This window comes from Oculina patagonica, chromosome 2 (assembly GCF_052425735.1).
Source record: "Oculina patagonica isolate OP01 chromosome 2, crgOcupat, whole genome shotgun sequence".
NCBI classification, from domain to species: Eukaryota; Metazoa; Cnidaria; class Anthozoa; order Scleractinia; family Oculinidae; genus Oculina; species Oculina patagonica.
In genome coordinates, this window is record NC_135759.1 from 17,045,429 (window position 1) to 17,064,003 (window position 18,575).

The 18,575-nt window shown below is 36.6% G+C and overlaps 1 protein-coding gene across 1 annotated transcript; it reads right to left on the bottom strand.

Annotated features, from left to right (window-relative positions):
- Nucleotides 1-13,420: 13,420 nt before the first annotated feature.
- Nucleotides 13,421-14,076, bottom strand: LOC144643358 (uncharacterized). Its single transcript, XM_078502570.1, has one exon. The coding sequence runs from the start codon at nucleotides 14,032-14,034 to the stop codon at nucleotides 13,699-13,701; it is 336 nt and encodes a 111-aa protein (XP_078358696.1). The 5' UTR covers nucleotides 14,035-14,076; the 3' UTR covers nucleotides 13,421-13,698.
- Between the last annotated feature and the right edge of the window lie 4,499 nt (nucleotides 14,077-18,575).

The window sequence follows — 18,575 nt, forward strand, 5'->3', positions numbered from 1 at the left end:
TAACAGTGCCATTTGAAGAGCAAATTGCTGAAGATGTTTGAAATTGATTATTTTCTTTGTAGTGAAATAACCAGTCTCTGCTACTTCTGAAATTAACCATCACCCAGAAGATATACGGTGTTTTTACCTAACAGAAAAGAGCAGAATATAGTCCAGAGGGCTCGGAGCGGCACAAAATGGTTTCCTACTTATTAAACATGTAATTGACGTTGAGAGCTAGAGACCATAGGAATTTTTTTGATATTAGGTTTACCTTTCCAAAACCAAAAATAACATTTTAGCAAAGTGAATGTTTGTTTGAACACTAACTAGCTACAGTTTAACGTCAATATGAAGTCAAGTTGTCGAAGGATACGTTATTTCTACCATGAAAGCTTTCAAGTGGTTTTTCAAGGCTTCTGAAAAATAATAGCAAAGGCGTCCAATGGATAACGATTAAAACCGGACAAGATGATTCCACGCCACAGATTCAGAGTACTGTTTTCTTGTTTAACAACTCAAGCTTAATTATACAGAAAGTTTTAGTTTTATCTACATCTACATCTACATTTAATATGTCGGTATTTAATATGTCCATACGGATATCACACCAACGTCTAAAAAGTATTATAGATTTAGGCAAGCCTAAAAGCGGAGCTCCCAGGTTTATGCCCTTTACTCTTTAGAATGATTTTTTATTCGTTTTTTCTTTTATATTATGTATTTTTTTCACCATGAACAACAGCACCAAATAAAAGTAAAAATAGTTATCAATCAAAAGAGGATAATCACTAGCAGTTTTGCATAACCTCCCAAAGGTATATAACCCAAGAAATAGAAAGAGCGGCTCAGAAATATCCATACACCCACCATAATGTATGTTATAGCTGTACAAAGCAACATGGATGTAGCAAAATACTGATCGTGAGACACACCCACAAAAAAGCTTTTTAATATGTCCTTGTTTGACATACCGGTACACGATGAGAGCTAGACCCAGCTCTTAAAATTTTTATTGAATGCTGGTTTCTAAATACCAAGACTTTCTGTAAAAAAATGAACATCAATAGCTCACCTTTTTTCTAAAATTTTCTTTGACCGTTTTCTCACCACGAAGGACCGGGCCACACTACCCTCACTATAGTTCATTCAGATTTTTTTTTAACTGAGTTCTCGTGTGCTTTTCAATCGCGAAGTAGTGTGAACATGCGTACGCTGTTGGCATGCGTGAGATTGTTCCTGATTTGACCTGAACCATATTCAAAATTCTGCTGTTCACCTTACCGTTTCCCGAGAGCATCACGTATGAACCAGAGCACATTTGGCATCATCCAGCACAAGTTAAGCTCGCACAAGCTGATAAATCCAGACGAGCGGACAGCCACCAGCGGACCCCAAGTTAGTCTCCCCTTCATTATTCTAACATTCAACAAGAGCAAGATGATTTTTTCCCTCGCGTTTAAACTTCCACTATATATAGCTGAGTAGAAATCGTTTTAAAAACTTGCTGAGGGCCGATAATAATGATTTTTCCCGCCAAAAGACGCGGGTTGCCACCGGAGCCTAGCTCGTTCCCAGGCCTAATCCGTGCGTACGGACGGACGTACGTACGCGACAACCAAAATTCTCGGTTCGATAGGATACCATTTGCCCTGTCTGTTCCCTTGTACCCGCATGTACCAATGGAGCTAGCACGCGCCCGGCGCGTGGGAGCTCCGCTAAAAATACAATATGTACATATATAATAACTCTTCAGTAATTTATTTATAAGTACGTTGTTTTTCTTCAAGGCATGACAAGCCAAAATTATACTCTTAATTTAATAGCCTTTTAGCGCCAAGGTCAATGATTTAAAAATGTCATAAGTCATAAATTCAAGAGCAACGGTCAAAGTTTGTGACGTCATGCCTAATATGTCTTTGGAAGCTTTGCACATTTAAAACGCAGTTGCTTGCTTCATCAAAAGAACTGCGCTGATGTAGGAAACATGTAACAGCACTGCAGATATTTTCTGGAAAACTGTGATCTTTTTGGTTTATATTGTTCAGAGCATGGCGTTCGTGAATGTAGCTCGTTAAGTTTTTATGGGCAATTAAGTAAAATGTCTAAATATATAGTTGTTTGTAAACGTGAAATGTATATTAATAACAATGACAAAGCAAAGGTTTTCCGGGCAGTGTTGTCGAAACACAAATTGGTCGTTCCGGTCATTTATTTCGTCATTACACAAAAATCGTAATCAAGAAAAAATACTACATGCTTTTGGATTTTCTCCTTCTAGAACCATCTTTCAGAGACTGTGTTATGTCTCTTTTTGTTTGTTCTATTTACTTAAATCATTTAAGTACCATTAATCTTAGTAAGCAGTAAAAACGAAGACATCGATTTAAGGGCCCCGGCTTTTATTGAAAGATATGGCACATATTTTAAGGGGTTATTTTACAAACTAAGCCTCGCGATGAACATTTGTTCAACTTTTTAGTGAAGTTTTTTCAGACCACTGTCGGTGCAACACGATTACAATGTCACTTAAATCATGATGACGGCATACAAATCATACACAACAACGTAGTCAAGCATGAAGAAATTTATATAAATACTATTTTGTTAAAGAAGTATTACGGATTTGTCTTTATGATTTTTTTGTGTGTCTGCCTTTTTATTGCACTGAATTGGTAGACCTCAGGTGGACTTTAAGATAGCTAGGCTGGTGATGTTTAATCAGCGAAGCAACTGTATGAAGTTTGCTTTCCTGTTGCGGCCACGATACGTGATCAAACAGCGAGTTTTTCTAGCCATTAAAAGCAACATTTGTTATCACACGACTAATATACAAACCACGTTCCTATTTATAACTAATACATTTTCTTGTTAACAACGTTACAGTTCTAAAAAAACCCTGAATAATTAATTAATTATAAAGGAATCACTAAACGCTAAACTCAGAACAACTCCTTCCATTCAGAACTTGCCCAAGAATATAGACTCAAAATACTGCACGAAAAAATACTGCACGCGTGCTCATAGTTATTTTTGTTAATAATTTCTCTGACAAGGGTGCAACTTATTTTAAAATCAGTGATAAAGGAAATGCCTCCGGCTAACGGACGTCAATGTCTCTATTAAAACCGGTTGCGTGATAAAAACCTGTCCAGTTCTCAGCAAAAAGGACATTCCAAAACGTAACAAGTATTTGTCATTGACAGCAAAGATTGCGAAGAAATCATTAAAACTTTCCCCTGAGGCTCGCTTTCCTGCAGGATTTTAATAGTTCGCAATGTACCTATTTAGTTACGACAAAAATCTTACGTAAAATGGACAGTAATGCATAAAAGAAGATAACGCGACGGAGTTAAAAGGGTGACATAATTTGTATATAAACATGTTTTTCAAAATGCAACATGTACTCCTCTTCATTGGTACTTGATATTCTACTTGAGGAGCTATGCTGAGGCTGATGTATATGTTTTTTTTTTATAATAACAGTTCGGAGTTCGTGTTAGTAAAGAGAGTACTGTTTGCATACATTTATAGACTAGAAGTTCTTGTAAGGCGAGCAGGGAAGTTCTTTGTGATTATATACTATCTTCCTAGAACGTCAGTTCTACAAGTAACCTTGTTTGTTTGGGTGCAAGTTTTTGTGGCAATATAAGTACAAAAATTAATGTTTCGATGGACATATTTCTAACCAGGAAAGTTTCTCAAGAGAATTTTTTAAATGTGCCTCCTGATCATTTGGTTAAAAAGAGAACTGGGGTGAACGTAACCGACATCTCTTTTTTCTTTCTCCAGTTAGCTTAACTTCTCAGTAATACTTCGCATTTTTCAGCGAAGTGGCTAAGCCGAGTACGATTACCCAAAGGGAAACAACTCCACCGAGATACGAATAACACGATCGGGATGAAATCAGAGACAGAGAAATCGACTCTGCTTCGATCGGACAGACTTCGCATGAACACGAACCAGGACGAAGAAGAAGTTTCGGCGTCCAGAGCTTACTCTCAACGCCATGACGTCACAAACTTTGACCGTTGCTCTTGAATTTATGACTTATGACATTTTCATTGTCCTTGGCGCCAAAAGGCTATTAAATTAAGACTACAATTTTGGCTGGTCATGCCTAGTAGAAAAACAACGTCCTTATAAAGTTATAAATAAAACTTAAAAGTTTGCTGTATAATTTAGCTTAAGTTGTAAAACAAGAAAACAGCACTCTGAATCTGTGGCGTGGAATCATCTTGTCTTTTTAATCGTAATCCATGGGGCGGCTTTGCTATTATTTTACAGAAGCCTTGGAAAACCACCTAAAAAATTTCTTGGTAGAAATAAAATATCCTTCGTCAACATGACTTCATATTGACGTTAAACGGTAGCTAATTAGTGTCCAAACAAACATTCACTTTGCTAAAATGTTATTTTTGGTTTTAGTAAGATGAAACTAATATCATAAAAATTCCTATGCTTTTTAGCTCTTGACGTTAATATCATTTTTAATAAGCAGGAAACTATTTGTGTTTTGGCTCAACCCTCAGGGCTTAATTCATTCTTCTCTTTACTGTTAGAACAAGAAAATATCTGGATGATAGCTAATTTCAGAAGTAAAAACTCAGTTACGTCACTGGAAAAAGAATCAATTTCAAACATCCTCAGCAATTCTCTCTTCAAATAGCACTGTTATCTTGATTGCCATGTTCACGTGAGCAGAAGATGTTAAGGGTCTAAAGTATATTTATCAGTAATAACTTATTTGGAACTGTTCTTTTCATTTCTTTCAACTGTGAAGAAGTGGCATCACCTGATTGAAAAGATAACGTGAACGCAAGCTGAAAATGGCCTGTTGCCGACACGAAAGTAAAGCTCTTCGTTGACGGCAGTATGCTATTCCACAATCAGGGATTTTTTCTGAATATAAAGTAAACAGTCCGTTTCTGAATGAAATCATCAGACATAAAGCAGCTTTTAACATCCGTGCAGTGTTGCATAAAGGATTGTAATCATTCCATTTAAAAAGTGGCATTTAAAATATTTCTTAACAAGTCCCAAACAATAAAACATTTCTCAGCAAAAGTTGTGGTTTGGTGTTTGGTTTGATGAACCGCTTTTGTTAATCAGTTTATTTTAGAAACGTACATTGAATATGATTAACAAAGAGGAAAAAGTAATCGGGCAAAATAAGAAAGCCGGGATGTGCGTTGAGTAATAAAACGTGTTCTTTCGAAGAGGACAATACAGAACTGCATGGTCACTTTTTGCCTGATCACGCACAATAACGAGTGTTTTAGTTTAAGTTACTTTTATATTCTAAACATAGCTTAAATATAATGGTTTTTGTGGACTTTTTCATTAAATGGTCATCATGACCCATTCTTGCCGTTTTCGGACATCCATTGCTAAGAATTAAACTGAACAATCTACGGGTCAGTCTTTCGGCGCAAAGGCTCTGGGAACGATATCGATTTGACTATCTGCAAATGACAAATGCCCGAATGCAACGGGGGGGGGAGGGGGGGGGGGGGAGGCTTAATAGAGGTTGGGGCTTATTATAATTAGAGGGAGGAGAAGTGCTTGTTTCAAACCACAAATCAACTACGATACATATGAAAGGAATATAGTGGAATTTTTGTAATGTTTTAATGTTTTTAGTTATGAATTTTCACAAAAATGTAACAATAAAAGGTAAATGTGGTAGATGAAGAACTTTTTTAAAGGGTAAATTTTCCCTGTTTTCTTGTCCGTAAAACTAAATTGTCATCTAATGATCAACCACCTAGCTGGGCGGGGGGGGGGGGGGGGGGGAGGGGAGTTAGTAGAAATGGGGCTTATATATTTAACTTGTGAACTTCCAGAGGGAGGCTTATTGGAAAGGGGGCTTTAAAGGGGGGCTGGGGGATTAATAGAGCATGTACGGTATTTTAAAGTGTATTAACAGCGCAATGTTCCTTATCTTTTAGTCAACTTTTCAGATTTGGTAATAATGTTAACCAACTGATAGCCTGTCTGAAGTTTATTTTAAACAACAGATTATTTCAGTGTCCATAAGGATTAAGGATTAACAAAAGATGACGTTATTGCTGAGAGAGGTGTTATGTCATGCTCCAGCAGCTAAATTTGATAACGGTGTAAAAGCCGCTGAAAATTTCCTGAGAAGGAATTTCAACACTCAACAAGATAATTATGGTTTGTATGTTGTTATGATGGCCAGAAATATAAACATACATTTCATTTTTTCTCATTTGAATTAATGACGTTCTTATACATGGGAAGGGCGACTATATCAGAAATGTTATCGTCCCTGGTCATACTCAGGAGCAAAAAATGTTGTTATCAAGCTCACAGCATGAAAATTGTGATTTACATGAAATTAAAGGTGGTTAAATCTGGCGTAATGTTGGTTATCCAACTTTAGAGCGGTTTTCACTTGAGTGTCGAAAGTAATTGCGTTTGCTTTGGTTTTGCATTACTACGCTTAGTGATTGGCTTAAAAATCTCGCGCCACTTACTCAGCTAATCAGGAGTAAAACCAAAACCAATCGTGACTCGCTCGCGCACGTTTTTCCGCGCTTCGTGCCAGCTACATGTATTTGCTTCGAGTTTTGATTGGTTCACTGGATTGTCTGTGTCCTTTGTGATTGGCCAGAGTAATTACTTTGGTTTTGGTTTTACGACACTCAATTGAAAACTGCTCTACACCGTCAATTAAGGTCAGTCACGGAAGGAAAATTGGCGTTTAAGTTCCAAGTCAAATTGTGTGCAAACCATCAATGGTAACCCCAAAAAAGTATATATTTTCTGAAAGCTTATTGAATAAAGATTGTAATTTTCGATTTTGTTTACATCATATAGACCATAATAAGCAACGTCAGCATTTTGTTTGCAATTATGATGTTGTGCAACTTTAGGTTTATTTGAGAACACATTTACATGAGAGCCAAAACTTTTATGTGGAATTTGTTCTACATATATTGGTCTAAAAAACGGTGTCTCAGATTTTTCTTTAATTGCTTCATTAATTTTTTATGAATTTTTTATCCTAAAGAAGCCCTAAAAACGCCATTTTAAAGTTTAAAAATTCATAAAAAATTAATGGAGCAAGAAAAAGAAAAAATCTGAGACACCGTTTTTTAGACCAATATATGTAGATCAAATTCCACATAAAAGTTTTGGCTCTCATGTAAATGTGTTCTCAAATAAACCTCAAGTTGCGCAACACCATAATTGCAAACAAAATGCTGACGTTGCTTATTATGGTCTATATGATCAAAACTAAATCGAAAATTACAATCTTTATTCAATAAGCTTTCAGAAAATATATACTTTATTGGGGTTACCATTGATGGTTTGAACACAATTTGACTTGGAACGAAAACGCCAATTTTCCTTCCGTGATACCTTAAATGTTGTTAAAGGTGGTTAAACCGACCTTTACGCTGTAAATGTGATTTAAAGTTGGTGTAAAGGAGTCTCTTTATTTACCTTCATACTTGAGTGTAAAGCTGGCATAATGGTCAGCTCTAAGAAATGTGAAATAAGCTTATAGCTGATTAAATTCCAAATTTACGCCAGCTTTACTTGAGCTTTACATTAAGGTAAAGTTATGTTTTCATGCTGTGAAGATACTGAATAAAGTAGATTTCTTAAAAGCAGAATTGGCTAAACTATTCTTTTAAAACAATTTTTCTTTTTAAAATTCTTTATTATAATTAAACAAATATTGGAGGATTATGGCATGTCGTCTGATTTCAATGTCATGTCCATATAAAGGGTTTCGTTTAAAATACGTCATAAGAAAACAAGTTTTACTAATATACAAAGTGCATTTTTTCTACTAAATAGTCACTTGATAGTTTCTTATCGCTTCATCTCGCTTTGTTTGAACTATTTCTTGATCAGCATACATCACAAAATCTTCTATCAAGCTCCTTTGGAGTTTGTTTCTGTGTACAACGTTCTTTTCAAGGGTAGGTGGGATGCGTATTTATCAAGCTAGCAATATATCTGAAGTTCCTTCAAACTCAATATAATAGTTTTCTTAATTGGAAAGGAGAGAATGCTTAATAGAGAGGAAAAAATAAAAAAATAGGTTCTAATAACGTAGGCTAATCATTATGGAAGAGGCTTCCAGGAGGTGGGGGCAAAATGTATTCATATAAAAAGAAACATTTTCAATCGGAAGTCGTTCCGAACGACAAGACGAAATTCAGAGTGCTTTGTTCGTCAGTCTCGCACACTGAGCAGTTACAAATATATAAGTCTTTGGTAACGGAAAATTCCTACAATAGATTTTTTTTTTTTTTGGGGGGGGGGGGGGGGGGTTTAGTTACTGTGTTGGCCGCACTAGAAGGAGTTTTTTTAAAGTTAAACGGTTACAGGCCTGTTGATTTTTTTAAACGTTAAATCCTCCAGTGGAACTTTATATTGGCTCATTGATCCAATAATCCGCAAAAATAAAAAAAACACCGTGTTTCTAAAAAAAAGTGCCGTTTAAATGTACTATTCTGAATGAATATCCTAAAAAGGAACGTAAATTGAATTTAATGTTCCTGCCTATGCAATATTTGATTTTATGTCCTGTTTTATTGTTTTACCTAAATTAGAGCTTTCTCACTGTTTTGAATAAAAGGAATGACCATTACATATCAACTTGAAACGGTGTATGAACTGACGCTCTGAAAAATATCAATATTTGATTCAGTTTCCTGTTAATTTTACTGTTATAATATAGCTTCAATTTAGAACTTTCTTGTGTCCTCGGAACAAATTACCTTAAAAATAGGTTAAAAAAAGCATTGACATGCTCTAAAAATATCAATTTTGATTTTATTTTCTGTTTAACTGAAAGTTTTCATAATCCCTCATTACAATTGGTCATTAAATTAGAAAACTTGTCTTAGATATCTTTTTTGCAATCGTGTAGTAAAATTCGAGAATGTTTTTTAATGGGACGAAAGCCCGCGTAAAGTGAAACTTGACGCCGCCAAAACATTTGTCAAAACTGTCTAATTTGTATATTTTCCGTGTTTCTCTATATTGACCTTATTCCAGAGGAATGGAAAACAAACAGTAAAACAAATATTTGAAATATGGCTTTATTAAAACTGTTATTTTTGGAACGGACATTAAAGAACGTAAAATATTATATATTTCTTTCAATATTTCTCTCTACAGATTTCTTTCAATAATAGATGGTTAGAGAATATCTTACAGAAGGCATCACCGAAGGCTCTTTATTTCTGGGTCGCGGGCCGCTTTTTTTGTTCTGAAGAGGTGCAAAATTAGGTTTTATAATACTGCATGAACCATTTTTTAAAAAAAATCCAATTGTTAGAAAAGAGGAAAAATTGCCCTCAAGGGTAACGCGGTCCCTTACACAATTGGAGGCATGCACAAAGAATTGCAGGTACTGGATTTAATTTGAAACAGGAAAAAGGATATTAAAAACTCGTTTTATTTGTGAACGGTAGAAATTTATTTTCTAATTCGCTCACCCTGCTTAACGATTATTTTCGTTAGTTTGAGATACATCAACTATCACAATAACACAACATTTTAACCACACCTTTTTTCAAAATGTTCCATTTTTTAACTTTCAGGGGAACAAGTTAATCCCAAGCTGCTTTATTAATTCTAATTATTAAGTGGAGCACATTTCTTTCAATGTTGGCTGTGAGAAATTGGTAGCACATCGAGACAATGATTGCTAATGTAAGATGATATCAGTTAGTTCTCTTGATGATAACTGGTAATTCTTTGATTATATATAATACGCATTGAATTTCTTTTCTTTGTTTACTCTGCTCTACGATGTATTAAGGCTGGTTTTCGCTGAAATAAATAGTGAACATAAGTGCAAAAGAAAAACGAAAACATTCATTCCTCAGTCCTAACTAGAAATCACTGCAACATACATGTAAACGTAAGTGTAATCACAAGAAGAACAAACTCTTTTGGTTTTTGAATGTGTTTATGCTAATGCCACGGCGATTCCAAGTGGACCATGTCGACAGCATAAGAAGAATAAGTGTGTTCGTTCTTTTTATGGGCTGATGCTTTTGCTTGTGCTTATACCCACTCAAAACCAGCTTGGAATGCAATTCGGGGCGACCTGCACCATCTTCAGCATTAGCCAAACAAAACAATAAACAGAGAACAGAACAAGAACAAATGAAAAAAGAGATTCTTTAAGTGGTGCAGGTAAACTGCGCAATTTGGTTTGGCCCGATCTGAGCCGTGTTGATATACAGTGAGAATATTATTACATGAAGTTTCGCGGTTTTTGGTTTGGTTAAATTTGATGAAAGAAAATTTTTAATTAATTAAAAAAAATTTATTTTTTTCCCTTTTTTTTTTTTTTTTTTTTTTTAGAACCCCAAAAAAACTGCAAAATATTACTACATTTAATAACATTTTACCTTTCTGAGTTTTACCTGTTCGCTTATTCTCGGAAAATGTGCATAAGATGTTAGTTTTCAGGAACCGGCTCAATGCACATTTGAATGGATGTGGATGGTATTGTTGTGTTAGAGATAAGAAACAAGCAGGAGATATGTGGTCCATGAAGGGTCTTCTACGTGATAAGAAGTATTTTAAATAGTATGCGTTATTTTGTCGGGAGGCCAGTGTAAGTTTTGAAGTGTTGCTGTAATGTGAAACGAGGTTTCATTCCAGGGACCAGACGTGCTTCGGTGTTTTGCATTTACATACGTTGTAGTTTCTCCTTTTGTGGGAAGGCCACAGAAAAGACTGTTGCAGTAATCCAGTCTTGAAATAATTAGTGTGTTGAACAAGAGGCTGGTAGTTCTTAAATTCTTCTTTTGGTTCTAAGATGTAATTAACCGTAATAAATCGATTTAGCGCCTTTCTAACAATAAGCGCCCGCTTTCTAATAAGTCCCCCTCTCCCCATCGATTTTTTTTGTAAGTGCCCTCTTTCTCATATGAGCCCCCCTTTATTTCCACGTGTTTTTGATAATAAGCATTCCTATTCTAATGAGCGCCCCTCTGCCAGTAAGTGATACCATTACGTAAACGCCCCTATTCCAATAAGGGCCTCTTTTCTGTTTTAATTACATCGGCAACATCAAAATGATCGGGGTTCACTTTCCTTCCGAACTTCTCAAACCATTCCTGCATTACAAAAGAACTGGTCATCTACGTTTTTCCACTGTTATTTTTATTTGAGGGTACAACTCCTTCAAGCGAAAGATCTCTTTCATTTTACACACTTGGATTTTTTTATATCAAAAGTAATAAGCGCGTCCCTAACAATCTTCCTACCTTGAGCTCCCAAAATAAAATATTCGCCCTGGGTGCTAAATGAATTCATTTCGGTGCATAAGAGCTTGCCCAGTGTAAAACTAACGTTGCACACTTTAAAATCAGTTACTCAGTTATTTAATCAGTTAAATATAGCCGTTTGCACCCAGGGGCACGAAAAGATTGAATGAGTTGTTATACGATATACGGTACGAGTACAAGTTTACGAAACAGGTTGTCTCGTTTAATTTGTTTGTGTATCTTGCTTTGTGTTCTACGCGGCTATTCAACTCGAATTAATTCACTAAAAGAGTGATAAGGCACATCTATGTTCTAATTCACTTCGATAAAATCTGATAATCGCATTATTATTTTCAGGCTTACGAAGGAATTCACTGCGGTGTAAGACTTTATATATTGTCTCGAGCATTTATAATAAATGTGTGGAAATTGCACTCGGAGTAAAACCACATAAAAAACTCCCGAGCATTTTGAATGAATGTGTAAAAGTTGTAAATGGAGTAAGACCACATATAATGTCCCGGCAATTTAACATAAATGTGTATTTGTTACCTTGTTAACTTGTCACCTTATTACTTTGTTAAGTTGTGTGAAGTCTTACACCAAGTACTAACCGCGCAGCAAGCTTCCCCCAGGCAAGAGAGTGTGCCACAACGTGACACAGGACAAAAGTGGATACAACACACGTATCTTTTTACAGTTTGTCCACTTACTAAGCTTTCACTGTATAACCGTCAGAGCTAAAGTTACAAATAGCTTATTAAAATACTGCTCTCGGGGCTTTTCAGTACTAAATTACAAATCTCAAAAGTTATTATATATTTAAAAGAAAAGAAAAGAAAATCCTTGATGATATATGTAACATAAGTTAGGAATTTATCACGCCTGCTCTGGCTGTTTTTAAAATATCCGAATTTCGTCTTGCTTGTCATCGGGACCGTGAAAAATTGTTAGCTGAATGAGGGTGGTAAGGGAGCGGGGTGGTGGGTGCATCACGTTTTACAGAAAATAATAGGTCCTTAAACAGTTCACGGAAAATGAAACAGACATTTCGCAGGGACGTTTTGTTCACACGATCTTCTCTAACTGTGACATTTTAAAACAGTACGTCTAGAGTACTGCTTTTTATTAAAAACTAGCAATGCTGGGTATATTGCAATACCTGAGTTTTGATTGGTTGACAGACAATGGTAAATGAGTTCATATACCATTGACCACAGAAATGGTAGCCGATACGCGTCAACGGAAACAGCTGGGGAGCTCAAACATTGCAATTCTTAGGGCGTTTGCAATAAATCAATTCAGTTCCACTCGCGCTTGTTGGATATGAGATCGTTATAGAGACAGCCCGGCGCTACGCGCCTCGTTGTCTATCTACCATTAGTAGAAACTCAGCTGTGTTCTAATGGAAATCCGCGTATCTGTTTGTTCTCCCACTGTTTTCTATTCGCCGTAGAAAACGTCCGCGCTCGCGTTTTTTTTTTTTTTTTTTTTTTTTTCATTTTTTTTTTTTTTTATTTCTTTTTTTTTTTTTTTTTTGCAAAAAAAAAATTCCATATCCAGCGCACGCTCGTGGAATAATTGTTAAGTATCACATCTTCACAATCTGCCCGCCCCTGTTCTGCGCGCAACAGAAAGAAAACCACTTCCCATGGCCAGTAAAGACTGGGAAAGATTGAATCACAGGGATTCGGAACATTGCTTATCACACAGTGAATGATGGGTGTCGAAAATAACAGGACTTTAACTAAATTCACGGTTTATGACAAATGATTTAATTGATTTCTCATTTCACGGAATTAGTTTTTTTGGGAAATCACAGTTCACAGCTAATAACAAAATTACGATTCACGAGAAAATAAGGCTATTCACGAGTCACGAATTAAAATACCCTTTACCGCACTCCCAAATGGCCATCGAACAGGACTAAGGGAACGTTACGTTTGAAGAGGCTTTTAGTCATAGATGTGTCACAAACGGCTTGGAAAGTAATTTGAATAAAAAAAAACGAACTAAAATACCGGTGTTTACATAAAATATACCTTCAGAATTCCAATCTATTTTACCGGCTGTAAGTAACTACTTTTTAACTTGGGAACTCCAAGAAGTGCAGGGACAAAAATACACCAGAATGAAAATTTACAACATAGCTGACAAGGACAAAAAGTAAGATTTTATTGTCTTGCTTTCGTGTTTAAAATCCGTATGACAATTATACTCGAATAAAGTCATATTTTGCAGTTCACACATCATTTATCAAGTAACAAGTGTCTAGGGTCAATCAAAAGATACATTGGAATCTACAACAAACTTCGAATTATTAATTATGAAAAAAAAAGAACTAGCTACGCAAAGTTTCTGTACTGATCAAAAGTTCATCAACAATGATAACTATTTCTAATCAGCCCTTGTCGTCTATGGGTGCTTTTAGCTTTTCTTTCCAGCTTTACATGGAATCCATATACACCGTTATGTCGATGTAATTAACAGTGTAGCGTTCAACACTTTCGAAGCGATACATCTCAAACGTCAGGCCTTGGCTCAGCTTCAAACTGTCGGAATACTGGGCGACAATTTTATGGCCATCATCAATGGCGCAGTATGCAGACCCAAACATCTCGCTCGGCTTGAATGTTAACTCGAACTGATCAGGGTTATTCCTCGAGCCAGTAGTAACAGTTGCTGCGACGTCTACGTTTGGGTTTCGCAACTTGGCTTTTGCGGAATCGCCTTCAACCGCTCTGTACGGACCTGACGAGCCATAGTCGTGTTTTGGATCCATGTTTTTAATTCCCACGGAAAAATCTCCCTCGGATATTATATAAAATATTATACGGGGGGGGGGGGGGGGGGGCGGCGCGGGCAGCTCCACACCCCCTTTTTTTTTTTCTTTTATATACCTTCTTTTTTCCCCCCAAACCTTAGGGATCATCTAAACACAAGGGATTTTTCCCCCCGGGGGAGACAGGTAAGAAAATAAGTTATTATCTCCCCCAACGATTCATTTTTCAACCAGTGGAAGAACAGGGGAGGGTAGAAAAAGGGGGGGGGGTTTATTTTTTTTTTTTTTTTTTTTTTAAAAAAAAAACCTTCACACACTCGGAACTGGAGTTAGAAGTGATACTGCGAACTGTAGACACGATTTAATTAACCATTTGATAAAACAAATCAAAGGGAGTTACCATTATGCTCTGACGTAAAAGCAAAACGTCTTCAAGTGGTCTTTCTGCAAGCAAACAAAGCCAATTATAAACGAAACAATGAATCAGTGTATTCGAACGTAAATAGTAGAGGCGGGCTTTCCTTTTGCGTAGGTAATAATCTCTAGCTTGCAGTGTAATAAATTGGCAGTGGTTGTAAGTTTGCAGTGGGTGAAATCGATAGACTTAAGAAGGAAATGGTCTAATAGGCCCTTTTCGAGTCACCGTTTTGCATCTGTTTCACTGGGATGTGCTCGACTGTTCCAAAATAAAATAATGTTAACAAAGCGGTTGAGTATGGTTCAAAGCGGAAGGAAATTTTCAATATCACTTGAGCGTCGTCGTACGGAAACGGAAACGTATACGGAAACGGATGTGCATTCGCCACCAAGTTACCCACGCACACTCCAAATCGACTTACAAGGGTTTCTATGGGAACGCAACGGTTTTCTCGGCTTTCTTATATATGAATTTCAATATTCCAAAATGAAATTGATTCACCCTGTTGCTGTGCTGTATTCTTTGTTGTATATCCGCTTCTCAGGGCCGATTGAACATGACTTAACCAAAATAAAGGTAACTTGGCAAAAATTATTCCTTGATTATGCACAGTTATCTGGTTGTGAGCTTAAGTTGCCTGTGCGGAACGGATTCGCCCACGCACGTCTTGAGACTGAGAGTTCAGGCAAAGACTTACTGTCCTTACCGTCCATTCACAGCTTGTGAATGGAATATTATTTGAACTGAATTTCTTCCTTAATCATTATTTTAGCTTCCCAAATCTGTATTTACTGCTGTGCATTTGTAATAAAGTCAATATTTTTGCATTGTTTAAGTCTGTTTTTGTGGTTTCTCGTTTTTTTTTTTCCTGTGATTTGAAGCGTGCGAAAGCAGTTTTAGAAGTTAAAGTTTTCGACTCGCTTTTTGTAGCATATGATAATTTTCAAGGCATACAACTTTGAGACTGAATTCGAAGGATCTGGGTACTGCCTCTGAAATTTACCTTATTCTTACTAATTTTCGCGATTTCAAAATAATCGCGAAATTTAATACGCGCGAAAAAAACATTGCGCGAAATGTAAACACGCGAAAATTAATACCATATTGTCTATATCAAAAAAATAAAAAATTTTAATGTTTGAAACTGCAACTATTTACCCTAGCGTTGAAATATCTTTCCGTCTTGTTTTCGACTAGCACCCTTCCTCTGATAACTGTTTTCTTTACCTAACTGAAATCGGCCAAAACCTCTTTAGTACAGTCACCAACGTTCCGTTAGCAGGCTCCTTGTAGTTAAATACATTGAACAAGACCTTTGTATATTTTCAGTAGTTCCTTACTCCTACGTATACTCTGACGATTGATCGATAAAACACTGACACAATCGCGAAATTTAATACACTTTTGCTCTAATTTTTCTTGCAATCGCGAAAATTAATACTCGCGAAATTAATACTCGCGAAATTCGCCTCCCGAATTTTCGCGAAATTAAGTACGCGCGAAAATTAGTAAGAATAAGATAGCCAAAAAAATATATTTAACAATTATTCTATGAGCCCGCGTTAGATACGAGGTGGTAAAAAGCCAACGAGGCGCGAAGCGAATAGAATAATTGTTTTCTTAAATTCTTCTTTAAGTTTAAATCGACTGGACATTTCAGTTTGACGTAAACGAAGTGAAGTATGAGGAGGCAGGAAAATTTGTGGCGTGGTGTTCACTTCTTGAGTTGAATGAAACACACGAGGCCAAGCGAGCGAGAGAATTTCCTTCCCAAGATTTTCATCCAATAATCTCCTCTAAAGTCGTCTATATATCCTGGAAATTGTGACAACGGTTAAGATTTACGGGATGATCCAAAGTGTTTGCATTGTACTTGTAATTTACGGCTCCACGGCTGTCATCAAGACTGCTATATTATTTGAAGCGAAATTGAGCTGAAAGTGGAACAGGTTTATTGAAGTATAAAAGGACAAGACCAAGATTAAAAGGTAACAAACTTAACAGAAGTGCTGAACCTAATTTTATGACGTACAATGAATGAAACTGTGTCAGTTTGCCGTTCTTTCGTAAATTATTTGCTGCTTTTCTACTTTTTATTCACTCGCTCTAGTTGTGCGTTTACAAGTATAATTGTTAATTAAACTTTTCGCATCAATCCTTTTGTTTTGCGCAGAAAAACTTTACGCTGAGCGGCACTTGCCGCACTCATTTCCCATATAAGGTCAAACATAGGTATACGAGCTGATAACCGAGATTCAGTGAACCAATCGATCAGAAAGCAAGAAATGCAATATCCGAGGTTGAGAATTTAATAAATATATATATAACGCGTAACGTATTCCACAACAAAACAAAACTTCCTTTGATCAAACTTAGGCCCCGTCCACACTGACCCGGGTAAATTTGAAAACGCATCTTTTTTTCTCCGGTTAGGCCAACCGCCCACTGAGTGGTTAGGCCAACCGTCCAACCGCTTATCAATGAGCGTTTGGACTTGGAGTGAGCGTGATAGTGTATTTTTATATTTTATTGTAAATAATTTTAGAGGGCCACTGGTTTGTGAGTATTTTTTATGTTATTTTAGTGCTACCCTCGTTAAAAAAAGACTTTACTTTTACTTACTAATGAGGCGTATCGTTTTCAAATTTACTCGGGTTAATGTGGACGGAAAACATTTTACGCGGCGTTTTCAAATTTCTCCGTTTTCAAATTTACCCGGGTCAGTGTGGACGGGGCCTTAGAGTAAAAGTAGAGCGAACGAGCCAACTCTGTTCAGGCATGCACCACCAATTAGATAAGAAGTAAAAAGCAGTCAACACCACTAAAAGAGGCTTGAACTCCTGTAAGAATATTTTGGGCAGTCAATGGAAGAGGCTAGAAAATTAAAAACATATCTCCCGGTGAGTTTATTCTCCTTTGTGCAAATTTTTCATATCTATTCGCAAGTCTGTTAGCGAGTACGGACCAGCTAAGTTTTCTTTTTTGAGAATAAATAAAAAAAACGTCTTATTTGCCAAGCATAGTTGGTCTGTTTAGGAAAACTTCGACGTTGTTCGTGAGTGCAGACCTCTATACTTAGGACCACAGTCAAGAATCCCCCATACAGACCTCCTGCTCGGACTGCGGCTTTTATTGTTTCATTACCTTTACGAGTTCGCCAAAAGTAAACTATGAATTTTTGTGTAGCCGTTTTATCGTTATTGACCGACCAAAAATATCGAAACTGTACGTGCGTGTCTTAATGTAGTACTAAGCCTGTGCGTGGGTGCTTCAAAGAGTTGGGCTCTTTGGCAAGACAAGGGCGAACTCAACGAACATGTGTATCAATTAGCTTTTAGGTATCGTTGCCAATACATATACCGAGATTACATCTCAGTTCTGTTAATCATAGGGCGATGATCTTGTACATTGGACTCATACAGCTCACTGTTATAAACTGTAATACATTAGGGGTGAAAGAGTGTATCATAAGCTCGCGTAAAACCTGCCAAAATAGGTCTTCAAAGCATTTTATATACAGAACTGGACTCTCTGCGCGCTCTGATTACAGCTAAAAAACATAAACACAGAGCTGCAAATATTTTTTTTTTCACTTGAAAGGATATATATGTCCTACTAAGACACAATCTTGGTCGGAAAAAGAAAATTGTGGTCGGACAGATTTTTATTCTTTGTTGCGGTAAAATGATTTACGATCAAAAAATTGTCTGGACATCATATCCGACAACAATTGGGTTTTCGTCGGACATGAGCAAATTGTGGTCGGCTATAATGTTCGATGACCGACTGTTCAGTTTGCAACCCTGTTAACACGAAACATAATATAATATCAAGCATGCATACCAGCTAATCTATCGTAAGTCATGTATTATACCGTCGAAATCACTCCGGTCATATCATGTTAAAACACTTGGAAAACAGCTCCCCTGCGAAAACAGCTTTCAAAGTTGAATTTTTTCAGATCATAAACAGGAAATATCGTGATATATCAAGCATGCATACCAGCTAATTTAAGTCATAATTATCACGTCGCAATCACTCCGGTCATGCCGGAAAACACGGAAAACAGCCCCCGCGAAACCAGCCAAAGTGAAGAAAACAGGAATCGGATAATATCAAGCAG

Coding starts and splice junctions, on each gene's coding strand:
- LOC144643358 (XM_078502570.1), bottom strand. CDS start 14,034: ATGGATCCAAAACACGACTATGGCTCGTCAGGTCCGTACAGAGCGGTT.